Source organism: Squalius cephalus (genome assembly GCF_949319135.1).
Source record: "Squalius cephalus genome assembly, chromosome: 6".
Lineage (NCBI taxonomy): Eukaryota > Metazoa > Chordata > Actinopteri > Cypriniformes > Leuciscidae > Squalius > Squalius cephalus.
In genome coordinates, this window is record NC_137127.1 from 20,442,613 (window position 1) to 20,465,779 (window position 23,167).

At 38.7% G+C, this 23,167-nt stretch overlaps 1 protein-coding gene across 2 annotated transcripts in view; it reads left to right on the forward strand.

Moving 5' to 3' along the window:
- Positions 1–633: 633 nt before the first annotated feature.
- arhgef17 (Rho guanine nucleotide exchange factor (GEF) 17) overlaps positions 634–23,167 on the forward strand; it is a 95,615-nt gene continuing 73,081 nt past the window's right edge. For both annotated transcript variants that reach the window (XM_079873620.1, XM_079873621.1), the window contains exons 1-2: positions 634–1,631; positions 1,912–5,402. In XM_079873620.1, coding sequence (XP_079729746.1) covers positions 1,097–1,631; positions 1,912–5,402 — 4,026 coding nt within the window. In that variant the 5' untranslated portion in view covers positions 634–1,096. The remainder of the gene's footprint in view (positions 1,632–1,911; positions 5,403–23,167) is intronic.

The window sequence follows — 23,167 nt, forward strand, 5'->3', positions numbered from 1 at the left end:
GTTTTCCAAACTATTGAAGTCAGTGGGGCCCATCAACTGTTTGATTACCCATATTCTTCTAAATATCTTATTTTGTGTTCAACAGAAGAAAGAAATTCATACAGGTTTGGAACATCATGACAGAATTTTCATTTTTGGGTAAACTATCCCTTTAAGCAATGACATTCATTCAGGCAATTGTGTAAACAAGAATGTGGCCACTAGAGTGCACTCTAGTCATGCAAATAAAAGGTAAGATAGACGAAAAAGAAAGAGAGAGAGGGAGAGAGAAAAGAACGCTTCGAAACAAAGGACTGCAAAAGTTTTTTCTGTAAAGCTAGCTCTGCATACAAACAGAGCTTTTGGTGAAAAAGGCAATAACTAGATGTATCTGTCTCAGACTCCCCAAAGCTGAGCAAAGAATCTGAAGATGATCATTTGTTCAACAGTTTCCCACTGTGCATTTACGAACTGAAGTCTAATGTCAGCATTATCTTCTTTCTCACATCAGAAAGAGGAAAAAGCTGGATCCCCCTTCATTTTCCCCAGGGGTCTCTCTCTCTAACCCCGACCTCATGTTTTAGTCCCGCCCCCAATCCAAGCAACTATCTGCATGTAAAAAGCCACAAGTCACGGAAACCCTTAATTGTGCCTAAAAAAGGCTGAGCGCACTTAGTCAAGCTTAAAATAAAGGATGCGTATGAAGACAGACAGTCGGCCAAGGAAATGGGATTTACCTTGGAAAAAGTACATTATTCAAGCGTTTCTCTAGTGTTTATTGGGCTGAAACACTTGGGAATTTTTTGCTCAAACTTTGAACTCTTTCCAAATGCATGTATGGACACTAAGGGAGACAAACATGCGCAAAGGTCTTGGGATATAACTCTGTTTTCGTAAACAATCTCATCTGTTGTTCTTGAGTTTTTTTTTTTTTTTTTTTTTTTGTCCTCCTCTCCGGAAAACACTGCCAAGCAACTTTTGTGGTTAATGGGGGCATTGTAAGTTGTTTTCAGGGGGGTAAAGGCGACCACGGATAAAGAAGGGAAAGAGAAGTGCGGACTATTTATCAATGAACTGAGAGAAAGCAAGAAGGACAAGTGGGAGGACAGGCATCGCAATGGCTGAAAGGGAAAGCGAGAGAAAAGCGCCTGTCTGTAGAAGCGTCTCTTTCAAAAAGTTGGATAGCTGGAGCGCAAAGAAGCGCAGATCATTTGGAGAGGACTTGGATAGGTGCGGTGCCCTTCCCCCAGACGCTGTAGAGCACAGCGCGCAGCCATCACAAGCGACGCACGCTGTTTCTGTATCCAGAAAAGTTTCCAAAATCTCAGCGGCCAGCCTCTCAACCGCAGACCTCAAGAAAGCGTCTCATGGAATATATCCATCGGTTCGTGAGCTCTCTGAGAAGTTCAGTTTGAGCACAGCCGGGACACAGAGCTCATTAGTCAACACTGGAAGCGTTAAAAACACAATAAGTGCCGACGATTCGTCTTTGAACGAGAGTGGCTGCTTATCCAAGGAGTTTTCGGAGTCTGTGAAAGAGAAACTCAAAGACAGTAACAAATGTTGCTCTGCTCAAGAGTCTGTGTCAGAATCGGATTCGGACAGAGCAGATAAACACAGGCTCAGGAAGACTGTGGGTGGCACAAATACAGGTAAGATACATTGTTTTGAAGTCATTGGTTCTTATTTTGCCTATTAGGGCTTAACATATCGTCAACGATAAACAAAGACACTTACTATAACACGTCTGCTCAAACTTAAGTACTGATCTGGTTTGTACTTAAAACTTGGCGTTGTGTACTGTAGATCGTTGACTGTTATATTACAGATTGCCAGTGATTTTTCTGCATTTGAATGGCTGCTTGATGAATACATGTAAATGCATTTAAACTATCATACTATGAGTTAAAAACACAATGTTTTTTGTCTTAGGGAGCCCAACATGCAAATCTCGTCGTGGCTATCACCCTTCCTATGGAGAGACTATTCATGTTGATGCAAACTGGCCAAGCGTTACTAAGATTAGAGAACTATTTGGCGATGGACGCAGAAAACAACATAGGTCAACTTCAGATGCTGATGACTTGAAATCTGCCTGTCAACACCAGCATTTTGATGCTAAAGAGGGCATTTCAACTCCAGACAAAAGTGACAAACAGTTCCCCCACCAGCCAAGGGGAGCCTGGCAAGACACAAACAGCTCTCATCATGACAGCAGTGCATTGTATGTGGACTATTCAATCCCTGACTTCCATAATTTAAGTGCTAAAAGCAATTCTTGTGAGTTTTTGAATTGTGATTCTACACCTGCTCCCCCACCACACAGTAGAACGACTGCTTTGCCCCTCAGGTCTCACCGTTGGCAGCTGCAGGAGCAGAGACAGAGGGCAGAGCAGCCACAGCCACCGGATAGCTCGCATTCCACGCATAACTCTTCCCAACCACAGACAGGGCCCTCCGTAGAACTAGCCGGTGCTCGGGGAAGACTGAGCTCTGGAGAAGAAGACGAGGAGTTAAGTGGATGGACAGTTGGTAACTTCCCTCAAAACAAGCATGGCACTAGGGCTAAATTGAGAGGAAGGTCCTCAGGCAGTGAGGAGGACAGCCCTGCAGCACTAACTCAACACAACAGGGACGTAAGACGGCGCTCGCTACGGAAAAAGAAGAAAAGCAGTTGCAGCAGGGACAATGAGGAGTCAGATGACAGCGACAACCAGCCTGTAATGATGGAGCCGTATGATTCTCAGACGGTGGGCCGCAGGATTGAGGGTTTCCGTTCTAGAGGTTGTTATTCGGGCATGTCATGGGCACGAGACAATCCATCTCAACGGTCTCATATGACTAAGGACAGTTTTAGGCACCTATATAGAAATTTTGAGGGGTCAGTCGGAACTAGCCCTGTTCCTCAGGTGTCACGGGTTTCAAAAGTCACCATACCTTCATTTATATCCAGTCCGTTGGGGTCAAAAAATAGTAGCAGGTATTCTAGCACAGAGACATTAAAAGAGGAGGATAAGCCAGCCAACATCCACAGCTTCAGCAGGGCATCATTAGCGGTTCTGAGTAAAACATACCATGGCAATGCCACTATGTACCGCTCACCTAGTTTTGGACATGGAGATAACTTTTCTCGTGCCCCAGTTCGAGTTCGACCTAAGCTTGTGCCCAGCCTGATCCCAGCAGACTGTAAGACAGGCAGTTCAGAAAATAGAGTATTCTGCCACTCCTTAAATAATGAGAAAGACAGGAACAGGATCTCTATGTCCAACCCTGACATTGCCTCAGAAACTCTGTCGCTTCTTAGCTACCTTAAGACTGATCTGTCTGAGTTAAGAATGAGAAAAAAAGGACAAGATGATGAGGACAATCTGAACTCTGATCAAGGCGCATCTGTGTACAGAATGGGCTCCAGGACAAATCGGCCGCACCATGGACGCCCTTCACTGAAGGATCTCACTGCTACTTTGAGGAGGGCAAAGTCGTTCACTTACTCTGAGAAGCCAGTAGGACAGCAATATTGTAGCGGACCAAGTTTGAGGAGTTCTTCCGAGCAACGGCTAGACTCTGAAGGCAGTGGTGAGCAGGTGGTGATTGCTGACAGGGAGGTGGAGAGTGATGACTGCAGAAGTACCTATGGTTACGAAGAAGCAATGCCGACCCCTCTACAAGACCGCTATGTACAGGAAGCCAGACAAGTAATAAGAGATATTTGTCAAATGAGTGAAAGTAAGGATGATGATGATGAGGAAGAAGACCATTTCAAGACAAAAAACAGTGACACTAAAATAGACACTGTAAAAGAAAATAAGGCAAAACAGGAGGTGAAGAGACTTGAACACCCTGTTTTTACTGGGTGTAAGGAAGGGGAGGCTGATGGAAAAAGTGAAAAATGTTTACAGAAGGGAAATTCAGAGGAGAACATGTTCTGTGATAAGTCATTTGATGAACTCTCTGGTCATGAATCTAGCCTGACAGATGAAGGAATTGTCACAGAGCCAGAGGTTGGCTCATATGGGGGGCTGCCCTGCAGTAAAGACTTGCTGGGTCAGACTCTCACCATTTGGAATCAGTCAGGGTTGTACGAAGAGCAGTCGCCTGATACAACACCAGAGGAATCTCTTTCATCTCAGGTTCCGTCTGTTAGGACAGAGCATGAGGGAGTAGCCACAGGAGGAGACATTAGCAGCTGTAAAAATGTAAACCAGGGGGCCTTAGAGGCTCCATCTACTCCTAGCGCTATTCGCAGGCGAAGGAAATTTTCCTCAGCTGGAAACAATGCTTCAGAGTCCAGCAATGGCAGTAACGGAGAGTCGAACGGTGAGTCTGCATACCGCTCCTTGAGTGATCCCATGCCTCATAGACGTTGTTCAGTTGCAGAGGATGGCGGAAAGAGCTTCTCCATGGACAGCAACCTGCTCGGTTCACTCTCTCTAAACTCCAAGGTGGGTGGTGTGGAGTCTTCTGCCGCAGACCTTTCTGAATATACAGGCAGTGCCGCCAGTGACCTTTCCGTGTGTAGTGACAGCCTGAAAGATTACAGTACTGTGATTCAGAGCATTGTTTGTGAACCTGGTGCAATGGACAATCTTATTGATGAGAAAGCAAATGGCAAAGCTGTGAAGAAAAAGAGCTTTAGCGACCCCAGTAGACGTGGAGACTTGGCGGATACAGTCCTAGAATTTCAAAAGCATCCTAGCGAGCCAATTAGTGAACAAGAACAATCCATACCACCTTCTAGCAGTGAGCCTATCTTATCTGAGCAAAGAGATGAGCTATGGGCACTGAACAGTGAACAACAACAACTTTATTGTCCAACCAGAAGGTCTCGTTCTCAGTCTGAGCATGTTTTGCCCTCCCACCTTGGTCATAATGGAGAAACAAAAGCAGCAGGGGAGACCTCCTTTCCTTTTGATCCTAAGCTAGCTCAGGTTTTGTCTCCTCGCATCACTCGCAGAAGCCCCAAAAAACGCACAAACCGCTTTACCCATCAGGTGTCTTGTGATGACGGGGATCAGTTAGATGAACAAGGCGAAGAGCAGTCCTCCACATCCATCCTCCCCCAGCTTCCAACCTCAAAGGTCAGACCCAAACATGTGCGTCATGCCAGTGAACCTGCCACATTTGTGCCTATCATTCCTTCACATGCCCACGTATCCCAGGATCTCCAGAGGTCTAGCCAGGAGTCTTTACCGCCCAACAAAATAGTCCCGGGGGAGGACACCCCATCATTGGAGGACGTAACTGAGCAATACATCTTGGCCCTGAACTCTCCAGAGTCCCCTGCGGAGACCTCAGCAGCCACTGGTGGGGTTATTCTGGAGGGCACTACTTCCACACCTTTAGATCCCACCACTGAGCCAAAACTGGAGAGGAAGTCCAGTGAGGAACTTTCCACTGTCCCTCTGAAGGCCAAACCAAGAGTGGTGAGTGATGTTCTATTCTCTATTTTGGGTATTTAAATGTCTTTTAATTGTTTGTTTATGGCGAGTTATGACGTACGTTCTTGCAGATGTGTATATCTATAAAAACACAGCAAAGATGGTTGATTGGAAGTAGTTTTTTTTAACTTTCTAATTGTTTCTAACTGATGAAATGTATATCTTGTGAGCAAAGCTAGTCAATGTGTTTTTGCATAGTTTTTCATTTTATGAGACCTTTATTCTGGTGTGTTGGGCTGAGTTAGATTAAAGATAAAACTCATATATAACTCAGTCTGAAGAGAACTTGGATGAAAATTTCAAGGCCTTTGGCTTGAGTGGGCATGTGTGTGCAAAATCATGTATTTATTTGTGTACTGTTTGACATGTTGTTACCTCAGGTTGTAGTGCAGGCTGTGCAGCTGAATTTACTTTTCCTGACTTTGATGAAAAGAGCAGAATGATGTTTCTTAGAAATATGAAGGGCATATTTTTCCCCCCTGCAGGTTCTTCTGGAATCATGTTGTTGTTCTTTTACTTAGCCTACCTTCGTTTTGGTCTAGTGCCTGCAGTGTGTTTGTGCACTGTGTGTGCATCATCTCTGTGTGTGTGTTTCTCCCTCTGTCTGCTGCAAATTCCTTTGTTTCCTTGACTCTATGAAAAGTCATAATATTCTGGCATTCTACACATATTTTGAAAGGAATGCTTTACCCTCTTATGTATTTATGTAATGTTTTATCTGTTCTATTGAAGGTTAAAACAGCTGAAATTAACCTTCAAAAAAGGCCTGTGTTACCAAACTGACCTTAGGGAGAAATGCCATTCAAATACATCATATTTAAGAGCGTTGTGCTTGGTAGTGTATGGCCGAGGGTTGTGATGTTTTCCGAAGTCTTGCAAACTCTTAGTGATGGATTATTTCTCTGTATGACTTGGTAAGCCCTCTGTAGCACGGCTGGTCTGTCTTAGACACTGGGTTTGGTCATAGTTTTCCTCAGTCCACCTTTTATGGTGCTGTATTTTTCTGAGATTTCGTCTGTGCCAGCTTGTCCTTTCAGTATTGTGGTCCACTTAGGGCCGTGTTTGGAGCGGCCTGATATTGGATGATTATGTAAAGGGATGAGTTTGAGTAACATTCTGTTGGCCTCTATAGCTCCCAAATTCCTTTTTCTTTTTTTTTTATCTTTTTTTTTTCTTGCAAGGGTCATTATGAAGTGCACAGTGGGGAAATGTTTGTATGGCCTTTTCATTCAGCCGGGATTATGCAGTCTAATTTGAGTCCATCATTGACAGAGGCTTGGAGACTTGCACACGCTTTTCACTCTGTTCTCAGGCACTCGCGCACACACACACACATTCGTATTGCGGCTAATGATAACACAAAGTGTAAATAGAGCTAAATGTTCCTCCTCTTAAGCTCCAGGCACATTTCCAGAGACTAATGCCTGCTTTATGACATATATAGGGCTGTTTGATGTTTCTTCCATGTTTTTTCTCCATCATTTTTGAACAGTGTCCAAAAGATTTTGTCTGCAGCACATGCCATTTGTATATGAATATAGAGGCCTCAGAAAGTATTTGTACACTTAAGCCACAGTTAAATATGGATGAGTGTCATTGCATTATATAGCTCAATATCAAAGCAATGCTTATCTTTTCTTTTAAGAAATGCCACTAAGTTTAGTATGTAGTCATTTAATTCTATCTCTGGCATTCAAAGTGTCCAAATATTTTTTGGGGCAAATGGATTGCATTTTCTTTCAGTTTATTTAAAGTAAACTTATAAGTTGTTATTTCCATATGTTTGGAGTTATTTTCTGTGATTTGGGTTATCATGTAATCACTAACCACAGTATAATGGTTGTTGTTAGGTAAAAGTTGAGGCCGTGGTAATTATCTTGACTGCATCACTGTACTTGTTCTTCAGCGAAAGAGGAGAGTACGGACATCTGACACTAGTGGGTTAATGAATATTGAGGCTTGGAGTGCTTCAGAACATAAACACTGGGTGTTTATTACAGGGGCTGCTGTGTGTGTGTGTGTAGAGAGAGCTTGTCTGTGTGAGACGGGTTAGCCAAGTATTCCCTGAGGTTGTGATGATCAGAATCTGTAAACACACCCCTGAAAAAAGAAGGAAAAACACATGTGGACAGGCTGTGGATGGGAAAACGCCCTCAGATTGAGCTCTTTGTGAGTAACCTGTGAAGATGTCTCAATGCTGCGGTAATGTGAAACGGATAGAGGAGGGTGAACACATTGTGCTCAGCTGTACAAAGACAAGCAAAAGATCTGAGATAAAAGAACGTAACAAAAGCACAGCCTGCTAAATAACCCCCATGTATATCACAAATGTGTGAGTGTTTGTGTTGATAAAGTCATACTGACAAAAAAAAATCGAAGTAAGTTTCTGATGCTCTTGAATAAACTGAAAAAGAACTTCAAGGAAGCATTGGTGGCATTTGGTTGATTATCACAGGTTTTTCTTTTTCCTCGGTTAAGTTTTAAAAAACAAAAATATTAACATTAATGCACTTCTATGAGGTATTTTAGAGGGTTTATAAGGAGACGTGAAGTGTGTGTTTTTGCAAAGCACTTGAATTTAATTATTGAGTTAAAAATCCTTAAAGTCATCTAAATTGACCATTTTTGAGATTAGACTACCTTTCTAGTTGTATGAGCATCTGGTTATGCATTAATGATGTAATACCATTGGCTGGAGTTTACTCCATGCAAATAGTCATTTTCGTGACATTGAAGTTGAAGGATTGGATATAACATTGCATAAAGTAAGCGATTCTATCAAACTAGTTTCATGTTAACACGTATGTTTTTTTAGGCTATATTTTTAAATCAGTGCATATTGTAATGTGGCTTCCGGTGCAGTGCCTTTCCCCATTGATTTCCATTGTAAGTGCCTGTAAACACAATTTTATATTTCAAATACAACTGATGGAAAAGGCTTGCTTGTTTCAGAAGAGATCTCAACAAAGTCTCAAACTGTACTCTGCTTGCCAAAAAACAAAGTCTGCAGTCAAAAGTCACTGATCTTAATATGATCTCAAATAATCTGATTGGCTATCAACATTTATTTAATAGCTCTATGACTTCAGCATAAGCTGGTCTGCAGGTCTTAACTGGTTTAAGAGGTGTGTGTGCTGTGTGTGTTTGTGTTTTTAGCAGGAAGGGTAGGGACACAGTTTTAGTGTGTGTGTCTCTGCTCCTTTATCAGCGCCTGTGCTGAGTGATCCTGCGCAGACAGGAAGCTGGGGAACAGAAACAGGAAGTTGTTGTGGTTACTAATATGTTTGATGAGCTGCAGAGGCTGGAATGTGCCGCTCTGCTCGGGAGACTGTTTGGAAACAAAGTGCCAGGCGTGAGACAGTGTGCGCGCACACACACACACACACACACGCACAGACACCAGACGACTGTGCTGTGTTTGCATGACTTGTCAGAGCTTTGATGCTGTTCTGGCTGTAACTGCTGCTCAGTGTCTTTAGCTGGATTAAAGGCTCAGTTAAAATGAGTGCATGTGTTTGCTGTCTGCCTTCGATTGAACTGTTGTCTCAGAGGGGGGACACAGTCATGTCTGTGCCGTTCCTTCTAACCGAGAGTAATTTCCTGTGTGTTCACTTCACTCAGACACTTGTGAGTCAGTGTGTTTTAATGTAATGCCTGGATGTCTTGGAGATGTCTGTAGATTTTCTCACCCTTAAACTTGCTTACACTGTCCCTGCTGCTATTGTGAACGATTCATGTGTTCATGCGTCTGCTGAAGAATAAAAACAGCTTTACTAGGCTAAGCTGGTTTGCTGGTTTAAGACTGGTTAAAAGGACCGTTGACTGATTTCAAAGGTGTTTTCGACACTTTTTAGCAGCTCAGGCTGGAAGATTGCGAACCATTTTAAAGGGATAGTTCACCCAAAAATTGTAATTCTGTCATAATTTACTCACCCTCAAGTTGTTCCAAACCTGTATGAATTTCTTTCTTCTGCTGAACACAAAAAAAAAGATATTTTGAAGAATGTGTATTGTGTAACCAAACAGTTGATTGGCAATGCTCAATTTCATTTAGTTGCCAAAGCCATTATATATAACATTTTCTTACACCTCTTCTCTGTTCCGGCTGTTGTGTTCATGGCCGTTTTGCAGTAGTGAAGGAAAAGAAGGCCACATTCCTGGTGCCTGTTTAAATGAAAACAACAGGAAAACAACTAGACCCCGTTTTCTCTTCTCCTCTATTTTCCTGTGCTCTTTTGCTCGCTTCATTTACATTCAATCAGTCCTTTATTTTCTCCCTCCTTTCATTTCCAAGTATCACTTTTCTTTTCTTTTCTTTTTTTACAGCCTTCCTGTCATCCATTACTCCCACTGTTCCTCCCAGTCAGAGTACCTGATATCAGGGCTGAATCTCTTTTCTGGAAGAATGACAAAAATGACTTCATCCCTCCACAATGTTCCTCAGCTCCTGAGCTGTCTGCATATGGCTTTCAGAGGAGGGAGAGAGAGACATTAACAGGATGAGCCGCTTTAATGGACAGATAACATACTTTCCTTCAGAATAGGACAATCATTATAAAGGTTCAAGGAATATTGTACTACTGTTTGTAGTGTTATTTTAGTTTTTTTTTATTAATATTTTGAATTCGAATTTTGAATAAATAGTTTTTTATATATATATATATATATATATATATATATATATATATATATATATATATATATATATATATATATATATGTAGTTTTCATGGTAATTTTAGTTTAATATTAGAGTCATTTCATAGGCTATGTGTATATTATGTCCCATCCCCCACACAAATTTCGATGCACAGTACTTTTTGGACCACTACCCATAATTCCACCAGAGCAGAAGCATTCACACAGGGGTCACGATCCCATGAGACATCAGGGCTGTGTTGTGTCGGGTGATCATTGTGACCTGGACTCGACTTCCTCTGCTATCTGTTATCAGGAGTATTGTTTCCATTCCCTCTAACTTGGTTTTATCCATTGGGATTTGATTTGGATTGCACTGATGCCCAGTATGTAGTTCTTTCCTTAATGCATTTACACATTCATGATCTGATTAATCATGGTCCTACTATTTTTATTACTTATATTTAGATGTAAACCCCTATCCATCATCAGATGAGGCTTCTTCTGGTGTTTTCTACTGTTGGTGGTCTCTGTAAGCATGAGTGTGCTCGCATTTACAGTTAAACTCAAGCGTTCTGTCATGCAGATGAGGGTAAAATACTGCCAGGATCAAATCTCACACCAGATTAGTTGAACTTGGGAAACGTCAAAGTGATTGGAGATGTAGGTGGTTTGTCAGTATGAGGGCTCACCAATCAGAACCAGTATTTTTTTCTTCATTTCTATAATCCGACCACCCATATCTCCATCTTAGGCTTCTTTTCTTGTTTTTTCCCCCCCTCCTGATCAGTTTTGTTTTGCTCTGAACTGAGGTCTGGAACTCAATTCTTCAGCATCAGTGTGATAGACGCTCGAGAATGCATGTTACACTTATTTTACAAGTGTTTTAAAATTCCTCATGTTGCCCCCTCTCGAATTGAAACTGTTTTTAGAGGTCACTTGTCATTCAGTCGACACTTATCCACTCTTACTTCCAGTAAAAGAAACGCAGGAGCTTACCGTCAGGAGCAAAATGATGCTCAAGGCCTCATGATAATCAAACAGGTGGTTTATCTCTGAATCTTGTGTGTAACCACTGCCTGAATTCAGACCTTTGTTATTTGAGAATTACACCATGTCTACACTGGACGCGACAAAGCAACCGTTGCAAATCCATTGTCCTTCCTATGAAAAGTATTCATTGCATCCAGTGTAGACAGCATCACTGATTATAATGGGTTCTATTGTCTTTTGTCGCATCGCACTGCTCGCATCCGCTGTAGACACAGTGTTATTAGTGGTTTTCTCTTGCGTATTAGGCCACTTGTTTTCAAGTCTACGTTTTTCTTTTTTTTAAATATATTTTATTGTTTTATTTGAATGGTTTCAGTTTTTCTAAATCTGGACTAAGGAGAGTTTTCTTTCACCTCTCTCTCTCTCTCTCTCTCTGAAGAGAATCAAAAATACAGTTTTGTCATTTTATTCTTATGAATAAAATGACACACATTAATGTGACTTAGACTACTTTTAGACTAACTTATTGTTTATTATTATGCATTATTTTGCTATTTTAACTTCAAAATGCGAGTAGTTTGAAAATTTAAAAAGCATCAAATGGGCTTGTCGTGTTTGTGTGTTTTGTTATGAGTGGTAGGCTGTGTAAGACAGCTCCAGTATGAGAACAGGGTCACAGAATGATGCAGTTCACCCTTTCCCATGGTACATCTGGCACAGCTCCAGTGTTTGTGTGTTGATTTGTTTATCTTCCATGTAAGCCTTCTGCATTGCACTGATTTATTGAGATGAACTCAAGGCATGGAATTGAAGAGAAATGGAGAGAGGAACAAGAAAAGGAAAGGGCAATTGTAACTGCCATGGTGTTTGTTTGCTGAGAGTATCACTCTTAAATTTTGGCCACATTTATTGTTGTTCGACAAATTTGAAAAACATTGCTCCATATTTATTTATTTATTTATTTATTTTAAATTTTTATAAATTATTTGATATGAAACAAATAATAAAGTTAGTTAAAATATACATAGTGCTGAGCAACCATTCATCGTGGTTAATCACATCCAAAAGAAAAGTTTGTGTTTACATAATATGTGAGTACTGTGTATAATTATTTTTTTTAGATAAATACATACATATGCATGTATATATTTCAGAAATATTTGCGTGTGTGTGTGTATATATATATATATATATATATATATAAGTATTTTATATGTAAATAACAAATTTTTCTTAAATATATATACATGCATATGTATTTATATATACAAAATAATTATACACAGTACACACACATATATTATGTAAACATGAACTTTTATTTTGGATGTGATTAATCACGATTAAACGTTGCCCAGCACAAATATATATACACACACACACACACACACACACACACACACACACACACACACACACACACACACACACACACACACACACACACACACACACACACACACACACACAGTATGTGTATGTGTATATATATATATATATATATGTATGTGTGTATATATATATATGTGTGTGTGTGTATATATATATATATATATATATATATATATATGTATGTATATGTAGTTTTATTATTATTTCAATTATTATTATTTTATTTGTTTATAATGTATAATTATTTTATAGCTTTTAAATAATTGTAAAAAATATTATATTAATAATCATAAAAGACTCTTTACCCACAATATTTTTGTAGTGATGTTTAACTGTTCAGATGACCAAATATAATTTTAAACGATTGACTTCATGGGTGATTTTTGCCTGTATACATGATGCTAGAGTGTTGGGTGTTTACTACGGTGTTCTCATTGATTCCTAGGGTGCCCTGAGTCATATTTAGGTAGTTTTAAAAAGAGTCCTGCACCCACACGACTCTGGTCTGGATATTCTGGTCTCGAAATATGGTTCAAGCCCTTATTTCAGTTTAGGGTCTGTGGGATTTATTGTCTAGCAGGTGGAAATAATCCAGTAACTAAGTAAAGTAACAGCTTTCCACAACAAGCTGCATGGTTTACAGTATCTTTTTTGTCCATAAGCACAAATGGTAAGCATGCCAAAATGTCATACTTGGGGTTAGAGGTTTAGAACAAACCCTCAATCTGAAGTATAAGCACTAATAATAGTGATGTTTGCTTTAACAAGCGCTACTAATTATTATCGTTATGTCATTATATCAGCTTTCTTCTTTCTTTGTCCCTAGTGTTTTATACTCTGTCAGTTATAACTTTGCTTTCTCTGTCTCTCATTACGATGGTACCACCCTCTGTAATTACAGTGTTCTGTTTGCTTATGCGGGAGAGAATGGTTTCTCCACTTTCTGGGGTTCTCTAAAGAATCACTGCTGCCCGTCTAATTTATTTCTTGTCATTGGACTTCTGTGTGTGCGGTTATTAAAAAAAGCATATTTGTCTGTCATCTTGGGGAACAAAGACAAAAGGCATGATTTATGACTGTGCTATTTGGATTTTGTGTATTTCAATCCGCTATCTTCTCCATGTTGTGGTTCTTTTCCCTTTTTATAAAGCCGGAATGCTGCAGCTGTGTGTGTGATGTGGGTAAGACATCCATATTTCATTCTTTTCCACTTTGGATCAGTGTTCTCCACAAGTTTGGACAACATGGAAAAGAACCACATCTTTTGCATAAATTCTGTTTAGAAAATCACAAATGTCTTTGTGGAATCTTCAGGAATGGAGCAGTGTTTTTGTTTTAGAAACTGAATTAGTTTACCTTGATCAATTTCAGTTTTAGATGAATTTGATGTAACTTGGGAATTTGACTCTTGTATAACTTGTATAAGTTATTTGGTTATTTGGATTTCATGTGGATTTATCTTGATTTTTACACATCAACAATGTGGAATTTACATCTTACATTTACATCTGCCATTCAAAAGTTTGAGGTCAGTACGAATTTTTGGAGAAATTATAGCTTTTATTCAGCAAGGATGCATAAAATTTATCAAAAGTGTCTGAAAAGACATTTTATAATGTTAAGGAAGATCCTTATTCCAAATAAATGCTGTTATTTTGAACTTTCTATTCATCAAAGAAAATGTATCTTGGTTTCCACAAAAATATTCATCAGGACAACTGTTTACAACATTGATCTTAAAAATGAATGAGCAGCAAATCACCATATTAGAATGGTTTATGAATGATTGATGAGTGATGCTGAAAATTCTGCTTTTAATTACAGAATTATTTACATTGCAGTATCATTCCATGTCAAATCAACCAAATTTCAGAAACTTCCCAGACTCAAATTTTGATTTTGTTAATATTTTTGAAGAAAGGACAACATAAATGAAGAAGAAAGTCAAAATATTAAATGTCATGGATGTATATTTACTGTCTGAGTAATCCACTATTTCGTAGAGGGGGGTCAAAATGACAGTTCTCATGTGAGATTTGGAGCCAAATTACAGGAGGGGGAAAAAATGACTTTAGAAAGATGGCATCATCATCTTTTTATTTTTACACAAAGATTAGTAGGTATATTAGTAAAATCTGTTGAATTTAGCAATCTTTGTTGCATTAAATGCCAATGGTGACAGTTCAAAAAAGTTGGAAAAGCACTTCTTGTGTTGTTTTGCCCAAAGTTTGCATGCCTGTAACTCAAGAAGTATTAAATATATCTTAATATCCTTTTAGAGTATGGTTCTTAACAAACATTTCTTTAGGCATCTTAATTTTAAAGGCCCAATATGGTTCAGTCCCAGAGATATGGGGATCGTAATGCGGTTCCATGAGTAAATTGTTTAGTTGTACACATTTTTAGTGGTCGAAAACCAAATGTGGGTCACTTTGCACACAGCGGATACTTTTTCCTTTCAAAGTGAAATATCTGAAGATCAAATAATGCTGAGACTAGAAATGTATCTTGTTTTGTTTTTTTGTTTTTTTAATCAACATAATTGCATATAATATACCTGTCTGAGTGCCATGAATATTCTTTTTCCAAAGTTTGCATGCCTGTAAGATTTCTCAATATAATTTTAGATTCTAGTTCAAACTTTTCTTTTGAAATCTTCATTTTCAAGGCCATAACTGGTTCAATCCCATTGATATGGGGATCTCAGTGTGGATCCATGTTCAATTTGTTTTATTTTTTACTTTAAAGGGGAATGTCTGAAGAATAAATAATGCTGAAACTAGAATTTGAATCTTGTTTCCCTCTATCAAAACAATTGCATACAACACAAAAATACAAAGAAATGGTCAAGTTGAGGCACCTTAACTTGCTCTCAAAAGTGTATTTATAAGAATAAATATACAAGCTACCAAGAGTTCAAATACACAGTATTGTAACTAAATGATACCGTTTTGACATCGCAATATCTCTGGGATTTAACCATTTAGGACCTTAAAAATGAAGATTCCAAAAGAAAAGTTTATTAAGAAGTAGAATCTAGAAGGATATTAAGATATCTTTAATACTTTTAAAGTTACAGGCACGCAAACTTTGGAAAAAGAATGTCTATGGCACAGGTATATTCTATTCAATTGTGTTGACAGAAAAGGAAACGAGATACATTATTTGTTCTTCAGAAATTCCTCTTTGAAAGAAAAAAAAAGTGACCCACATTTGTTTTTTGACCACTGAAAATGTGGACAATTTACCAATTTACTCATGGAACTGCATTAAGATCTCCATATCTCTGGGATTCAACCATATTGGGCCCTTAAAATGAAAATACCAAAAAGAAAAGTTTAGGAAAGATGGCAGTATCATTTTGCTTAAGTAATTTTTACCCCCCGGTAATTTGGTTAAATATACATCCATGACATTTAATATTTTGTATTTCTTCTTCATTTATGTATTTCTTTCACCAGAAATAAAATGATCAAAATCAAAATTTTTAGCCGAGGACCTCTGGTTGAGTTCACACGGAGTGACCCTGCAGTCTTCGTTAGCATAAGAGACTATCAAAAACAAAAATCTTACCGAACTCAAACGTTTGAATGGAAGTGCATATACTGTATATTTATTTGTCTGTAAATAAATGGCAGTTATGATACATTCTGAGTGTGACGGAGTTGACGGTACAACGAAACCCGTCCTCGTCCTTTAAGCGTTTCCTCATTGGCGTCCGAGCCCACTTGCTGTCCCTCACGGACAATGCATGTACTGTAGCAGGCCAGGGCATAACTGAGCATGTAGGCTCCGGGGCCTTCAGAATGTGGGTGGACCGGAGCAGCGGTCCCTCTCTGACTGACACATTTACATGCATACTGACTCGGTCTTGGCAGGACAACATGGGCACATCTCAAGATCAAACTCGTAGACTGTGTGCCAATTTTAAGGAGAACGATCGAGACTTCTGCGCCTGCTCTCTCTCTCACTCTTTGTTCGGCTTTAATGGCGTCGGTCAGGCGGTTTAGAGGGGCTTCACGTTTCTATGGTGATGGCAGGAAAGACTACAAGACCTCAAGTCCCGCCTCCAGGAAGAAGGTTCTGGAAAAGGGTAAAGACTTCAAAAATCAGGCAGGTTTTTCTCTTGGTTTGCATTCAAACATTGTTTTATTATCATTATTATTATTATTATAGTCTGAACATTATCTATTGAGAAAATAGAGCTTGTCAGAGTTAATTGACTGTCCTCTGCATTGCTATCAACCAGTGGTGCCATTTTGGGAAGAGACTACTTGTTTGAACGACCAATGGAAGATGGAGGAAGTGTTTTGGAAGTAATAATGTAGTACTTTTGCAGGCTTGTTTGGTATCGCTTCACCTTTAATGTTGATAAAGTTTAATGTATGATCAGCTTTCGTTCCTTTTAATTGTTTGATTTCGTGAGATAACCGTCAAGCTAGTAGTTTTGTTTAGACTACTTCTCACATGAGTTGGTTATACTGTATGCTTTCAACAGGCCATAATAGCAGGAGTAACTGCAAGGATAACGTCACATGCTTGGAACTTTAGCATGATTGGAGGCTAACGTAACACTTCAGGAACTGTTAACGTTGCTGTGGTATAATTATCTGTGTTTGAGTTTCACGACGCGTTAAGGGTGGTCCGGAGCTGAATTTGCGCAGCTTTTTAAAGGGATGTTTGACAGTCCTGAAATAGCCATTCGGTTTGTTTTTCCTTTTTCAGACTGCTCTTTCTCCAATATTAGAACCTTAATATAGACAAAGAATGCCAGCAAAAATGTTTCTAAATCAGACATGCACACGATTAAAGAGCTGGATTTTGGTGCTTGGCTGGCTGGCAGAGATTGGGCCAGGGCCAGGACCCCTTGTTGATCGCCCCTCCTCTGAGGTTTAGTCAGTCAGATGAATGCCTGGAAATTGGGTAGTTTGAAGGTTGTGTGCTCAATGCTTATCTGATCAGTTTCAGTAGAATAAATTCCAATATTATTACTTCCCTCACTTGTAAAAAAAAAAAAATGTGCGTGTGTATATGTGTGTGTGTGTATGTGTGTGTGTGTATATATGTGTATGTGTATGTATGTGTGTATATGTATAATATGCATTACAATTATGATGAGTTTTTTTTTGCATTTCGCATCAATTGGGAGGTGGATGTAATTAATTGTCATAAAAATAGTAATAATGTGCAAAATCTTAATGGTCCCCTTTCTTATTTTACATTTTGAGGTTTAAATAACCTTGACTAGTTCTTGACAGGTTTACAGATTCACACAAGAGTGTAAAGAATGCACTTATATGCATTTATACATTTATGTGGGCGAGTGAGTGCGCATGTCGAGAGAGGTGAACCATATGTCCTCTGGCTGGACTCTCGGGGTCCCACGTCTTCAGCACGACCCGCAGATCAGCCTTCATCAATCATAATAGCCCCAATTACCCTCCTAATGATGATTGTGATAATGGTAATGACCGCTGATTCCAGAGTCTTCGGAACGCAGGAGAGGAAACAGAAGAAGACAGGTGGTCGGAAGCCAGGAAGTGCACAAATGTTTCGTACAAAGAGAAAAAAGCGCAGTTGAGATGACTGCTGGAGGACACTGGGAAAATCATGCCATTATGTCAAGATTGACCTCCTATGAATGAGGAGTCTGTGCCGGTAGAGCAGGTAATAGAAGCCTGAGTTTGGGATTACAGGGTGTGTGTGTGTGTGTGCGTCTGTACAAGAGCACAAATAACTTCAGAGTTACTCCGGGTTCATCCCGGAGGAGGATTTTATAGCTCAAATGTTGATTCTACATATCTCACGAGATTTAATGCAGTTCTCCGTTATGTTTGGTTGAAGTATTAACTTTATCTGGCATGTTTGTTTTTATACGGTAAGAGAATTGAGCGGAAAAAAATTTAGAGAGCAACTTTTGAAAATTCTAATGAGGAGTTCATATTGAGATGCATAATTTGGTGTCTTGACAAATTTGAGCAGATTCAGATTAAAATGCGAAAAGTCTCAGTTTTGTTCTCCAATGTTTTCCTTTTTTTTCAAAGTTTTTTATTCTCTCTTTCTGTCTATTTATTTATTTATTTATTACATGCTTATTTATAAAAAACAATATTTCAGGAATTTTTTGCAATGTGATTAGCATATTTTTACATGTACAGTATTTTTTATTGTATTTCAGTAAAAATACTGTTACAGAATTATTTTAGTTATAGTACTTTAATACCTTACACCGGATTAGTAATATTTCATTGGGGCTTTTATTTTTTCATTACAATAATGATAACGAGATGTGTTTTATATGTTGCATGAGAATTGGCAGAATTAATTAACTGTCTTAAAAATAATTTTCATAATGCACCAAATCAAAATGGTCCTATTTACTTTTTTTATTATGGGCTGAAAAAACAACCTTGGTCTGTTCTTGAGAAGTTTAGAGATTATTTTCTTCTTCAGAAATAGTGGAACGGACACAGCTGCAATAACATGTTTTCTTTTTTTGCAGCAGCAGCAGCTTTCCCCCCATTTTTTTCACCCCTTTCACATCTTAAAGTGTTCACTCTTGTCTTATTTAAAGCTTGCGAGTTAAGTCTCCTGTTGGGTTGTGTAAGAAAGCTCAATGTCAAGTACATTCTCTTGTACATGTCGCATAGGAGCTCAAATTTAGTGTCTCTGGGAATGAAAATAAATGGCGATCTTGTCACCGTTTAACCTTTTTCTCGGATACTTGTTCAACATGACTGTTTTTCTGGCAGCAGAAAGATGGAATATTAGATGACATCAGCATTCAGCTCTTCAAGTTGTAACAGGAGACGAGGTTATTGGCCATTAAATTTAAGGGACACTCGAACACAACTTAGACGAGACATTTTTATCGGCATTTTTCTTTGCTCTTCTGCAGCTGAATCCTTGTTTTATAGCTTTTGATTGGCATAAAGCCATCACATCCAGAATTTGTACATTCCTAGTAATGTTTTTCTCGGGATCTTGTGTATGAATAGGAAGTTAGTTGAGTTTGGCGCAAGCCTCCAGATGGGAACGGCAAAGTTACTGCCACCACCAGCAGCCTCTTCCTCCCCCTCATCGGAGGAACTATCCCGTCCATTTATCTCGACCTATTTTTATCCTTCGGGCCTGTTGTGTTGTCAGGCCTACATCTGGTTCTCATTCGTAGTTCCCATTCCATAAAAGACAAAGTTGCATTTAGCGAAGAGACTGCAACAATATTTTTTTTCCCACTCTCTCCTCGCTCTTTTATTTCACACATTCACTCCTACTTTTCTTTTTGGGATTCAAAAGTCAGTTTACAGGACTGATAAACTAGGGATGCAAATGTGTCACCTTTAGGCAGAAATCACTGTTTTGATTCCAAAATATAATGTGCGTTTGAAAATGCAACGTGCGTAAGCCGTCTTCCCAAATTTGTTATGAGAATCATTTATAAATCTGTTGTCGACAAAAGAGAAGCTTTACGGTCTCCCTGCATTTTTGGTTTAATGTTTAAAAGCAAAGAAATGAAAACAGACAGGGATATTTAAATATACAATATATTGTAATTTTACTGTTGTTCTGTAAAATAAAATATTATTATAATTAATTTCTTTATTTTGCGGAACAATAGTATTTTTGCTATAGTAATATTTCTTTATTGGCTTAATTTTTATAATGTGCAACCTTTGAGAATGATAGATTATAAAAGGACAATTGTTCATTATTTGTTCGTGTTAGTTTACAGTGCATTAACTAATGTTAACAGATACAACTTTTGATTTTAAAAATGTATTAGTAAATGTTGAAATTACCTACTATTAACTAAGATTAACAAATGGTGTAGATTTATTGTTCATTGTTTTTTCATGTTAACTAATGTTGTTAACTATGTTAACAGATAAAATCGTATGTTTGTAGTGTTATTGGTGTTGGGTAAGTTACTCTTAAAAAAAGTCATTAATTACTTATAATTAGATTACTGTACTAATTACTTTTTTTAAATCCCATATCAACCTCGACCAGTTGAAAAATACCAAGGAAACGCCTCTTTTAATTCTTTCAAATAAATAACATAAAATTGCATAAATTAATCTTGAACCGAAGTATTTCAAAGGAGAAATCTACATTAAAAATGTAGATTTTAACATTCAACGTTAAATTTTCATGTTATATCCACTATTGTTTAATATAGAATTGTATATAATGCAAATACATCAGAAGTAACTAATTAAATTATAGATACAATTCAAGAGTAATCCCTTACATTACTTTTTTCAGGGCAAAAGTAATTCAATTACAGTATTTAAATTACACCAACACTGAGTGTTACCAAATTTTCTTCCTAGGGGACCAAAATATGTTTTAGTCATACAGGTCTGGAACAACAAATTTTCGTTTTCAGTGAATTATCCATTTAAGATCACTTGATTTGTCAAACCAAACTCGAGCCCCACAGAAATGGCTCTAAAATGAAATGCTTTCACATGGACTCGTTTGCAGGGCATAATTTGACTCTTTGAAATTTTGACTCCTTTTGATCTTGCTTTTATTCACCGCAGTGACACGAGTCCCCTAAAATCCCTCCTTTCATAATGCTATAGATTGTTGTTTTGGAGCACGCAACAACCACCTGACCCAGTAATCCCAGCGAGCTGCGCTTATATGTGTGTGAAGGCCGGATTTCAGGTCAGCGTTTGCATTCCTGCTTGCGGCCAGTGAGCAGCCCCTGACCCTACTTGAGCTTTGACCTTTCACCCCTGTTGGTTACCACAGGTAGAGGTATTTACCACCTCTGAGTGCGAGAGGTGAGGAGGTACAAGCGTCAAACAGACTTAACTCACCAAGGGCCAAAGGTAAACTATAGTGACCCTTGACCCGTCAGTAAAAATAAACAGAAATACTGTATATGTGAATGTTGACACATTTGTCAACATACATGCAGATTTTGCTGTCTTTTTTTCTTTTCTTTTTTCTTCATTATCTAGTAACACTAAGTAATTCTGGACTGCATCAGTGGTCTAAAAAACTGCACGCATGGTTTCATTTCAGTAGAATATACACAAGGATTAGTGTTTAACCGTGTACAGGTTCACACGTTTTTTAATGTGCCCTACAGTTTCTGCTTTGTTGTGTAAAAGGAGAATAGGTCATATATCTCTAAACGGGGTCAATAATTGGATCCATTCGGCAGGTTGAGTGGAGGTCACTGGGGTAAAGCAGCGAGCCATGAGGCTCTCGATCTCTCTTGCTCTCTCACCTTGTCTCTCTCACTTCCTTTTGTTGTGACAGAAAGAAGTCTCTTCTGCTCACCAAGGCTGCATTGATTTGATCAAAAATACAGTAAAAACAGAAATACTGTGAAATATTATTGCTATTTCAAGCAACTGTTTTATATATTTTTATTTTTTTTAAATGTAATGTATTTATGTCTGATTTGCTCCTCAAATATATATTTTTTTGTATTATCAATGTTGAAAACAGTTGCGCTGCTTCATATTCCTTGATATATTTGATTTTTTTTTGGATTGTTTGATGTATAGAAAAGCATTTATTTATAAATGTCTTTACTTAAATTTTTGACCAATTTAATGCATCCTTGCTGAATTAAAGTATTAATTTCTATAAAAAGAAACCTTTTTGTCAAAATGGTCTTGGACTGTGATCTGTCCAATATTGCTGTCAAATCAATTAATCGCGATAAAGTTTGTTTACACCTAATATACACTCACCTAAAGGATTATTAGGAACACCATACTAATACTGTGTTTGACCCCCTTTCGCCTTCAGAACTGCCTTAATTCTACGTGGCATTGATTCAACAAGCTGCTGAAAGCATTCTTTAGAAATGTTGGCCCATATTGATAGGATAGCATCTTGCAGTTGATGGAGATTTGTGGGATGCACATCCAGGGCACGAAGCTCCCGTTCCACCACATCCCAAAGATGCTCTATTGGGTTGAGATCTGGTGACTGTGGGGGCCATTTTAGTACAGTGAACTCATTGTCATGTTCAAGAAACCAATTTGAAATGATTCGAGCTTTGTGACATGGTGCATTATCCTGCTGGAAGTAGCCATCAGAGGATGGGTACATGGTGGTAATAAAGGGATGGACATGGTCAGAAACAATGCTCAGGTAGGCCGTGGCATTTAAACGATGCCCAATTGGCACTAAGGGGCCTAAAGTGTGCCAAGAAAACATCCCCCACACCATTACACCACCACCACCAGCCTGCACAGTGGTAACAAGGCATGATGGATCCATGTTCTCATTCTGTTTACGCCAAATTCTGACTCTACCATCTGAATGTATCAACAGAAATCAAGACTCATCAGACCAGGCAACATTTTTCCAGTCTTCAACTGTCCAATTTTGGTGAGCTCGTGCAAATTGTAGCCTCTTTTTCCTATTTGTAGTGGAGATGAGTGGTACCTGGTGGGGTCTTCTGCTGTTGTAGCCCATCCGCCTCAAGGTTGTGCATGTTGTGGCTTCACAAATGCTTTGCTGCATACCTCGGTTGTAACGAGTGGTTATTTCAGTCAAAGTTGCTCTTCTATCAGCTTGAATCAGTCCGCCCATTCTCCTCTGACCTCTAGCATCAACAAGGCATTTTCGCCCACAGGACTGCCACATACTGGATGTTTTTCCCTTTTCACACCATTCTTTGTAAACCCTAGAAATGGTTGTGCATGAAAATCCCAGTAACTGAGCAGATTGTGAAATACTCAGACCAGCCCTTC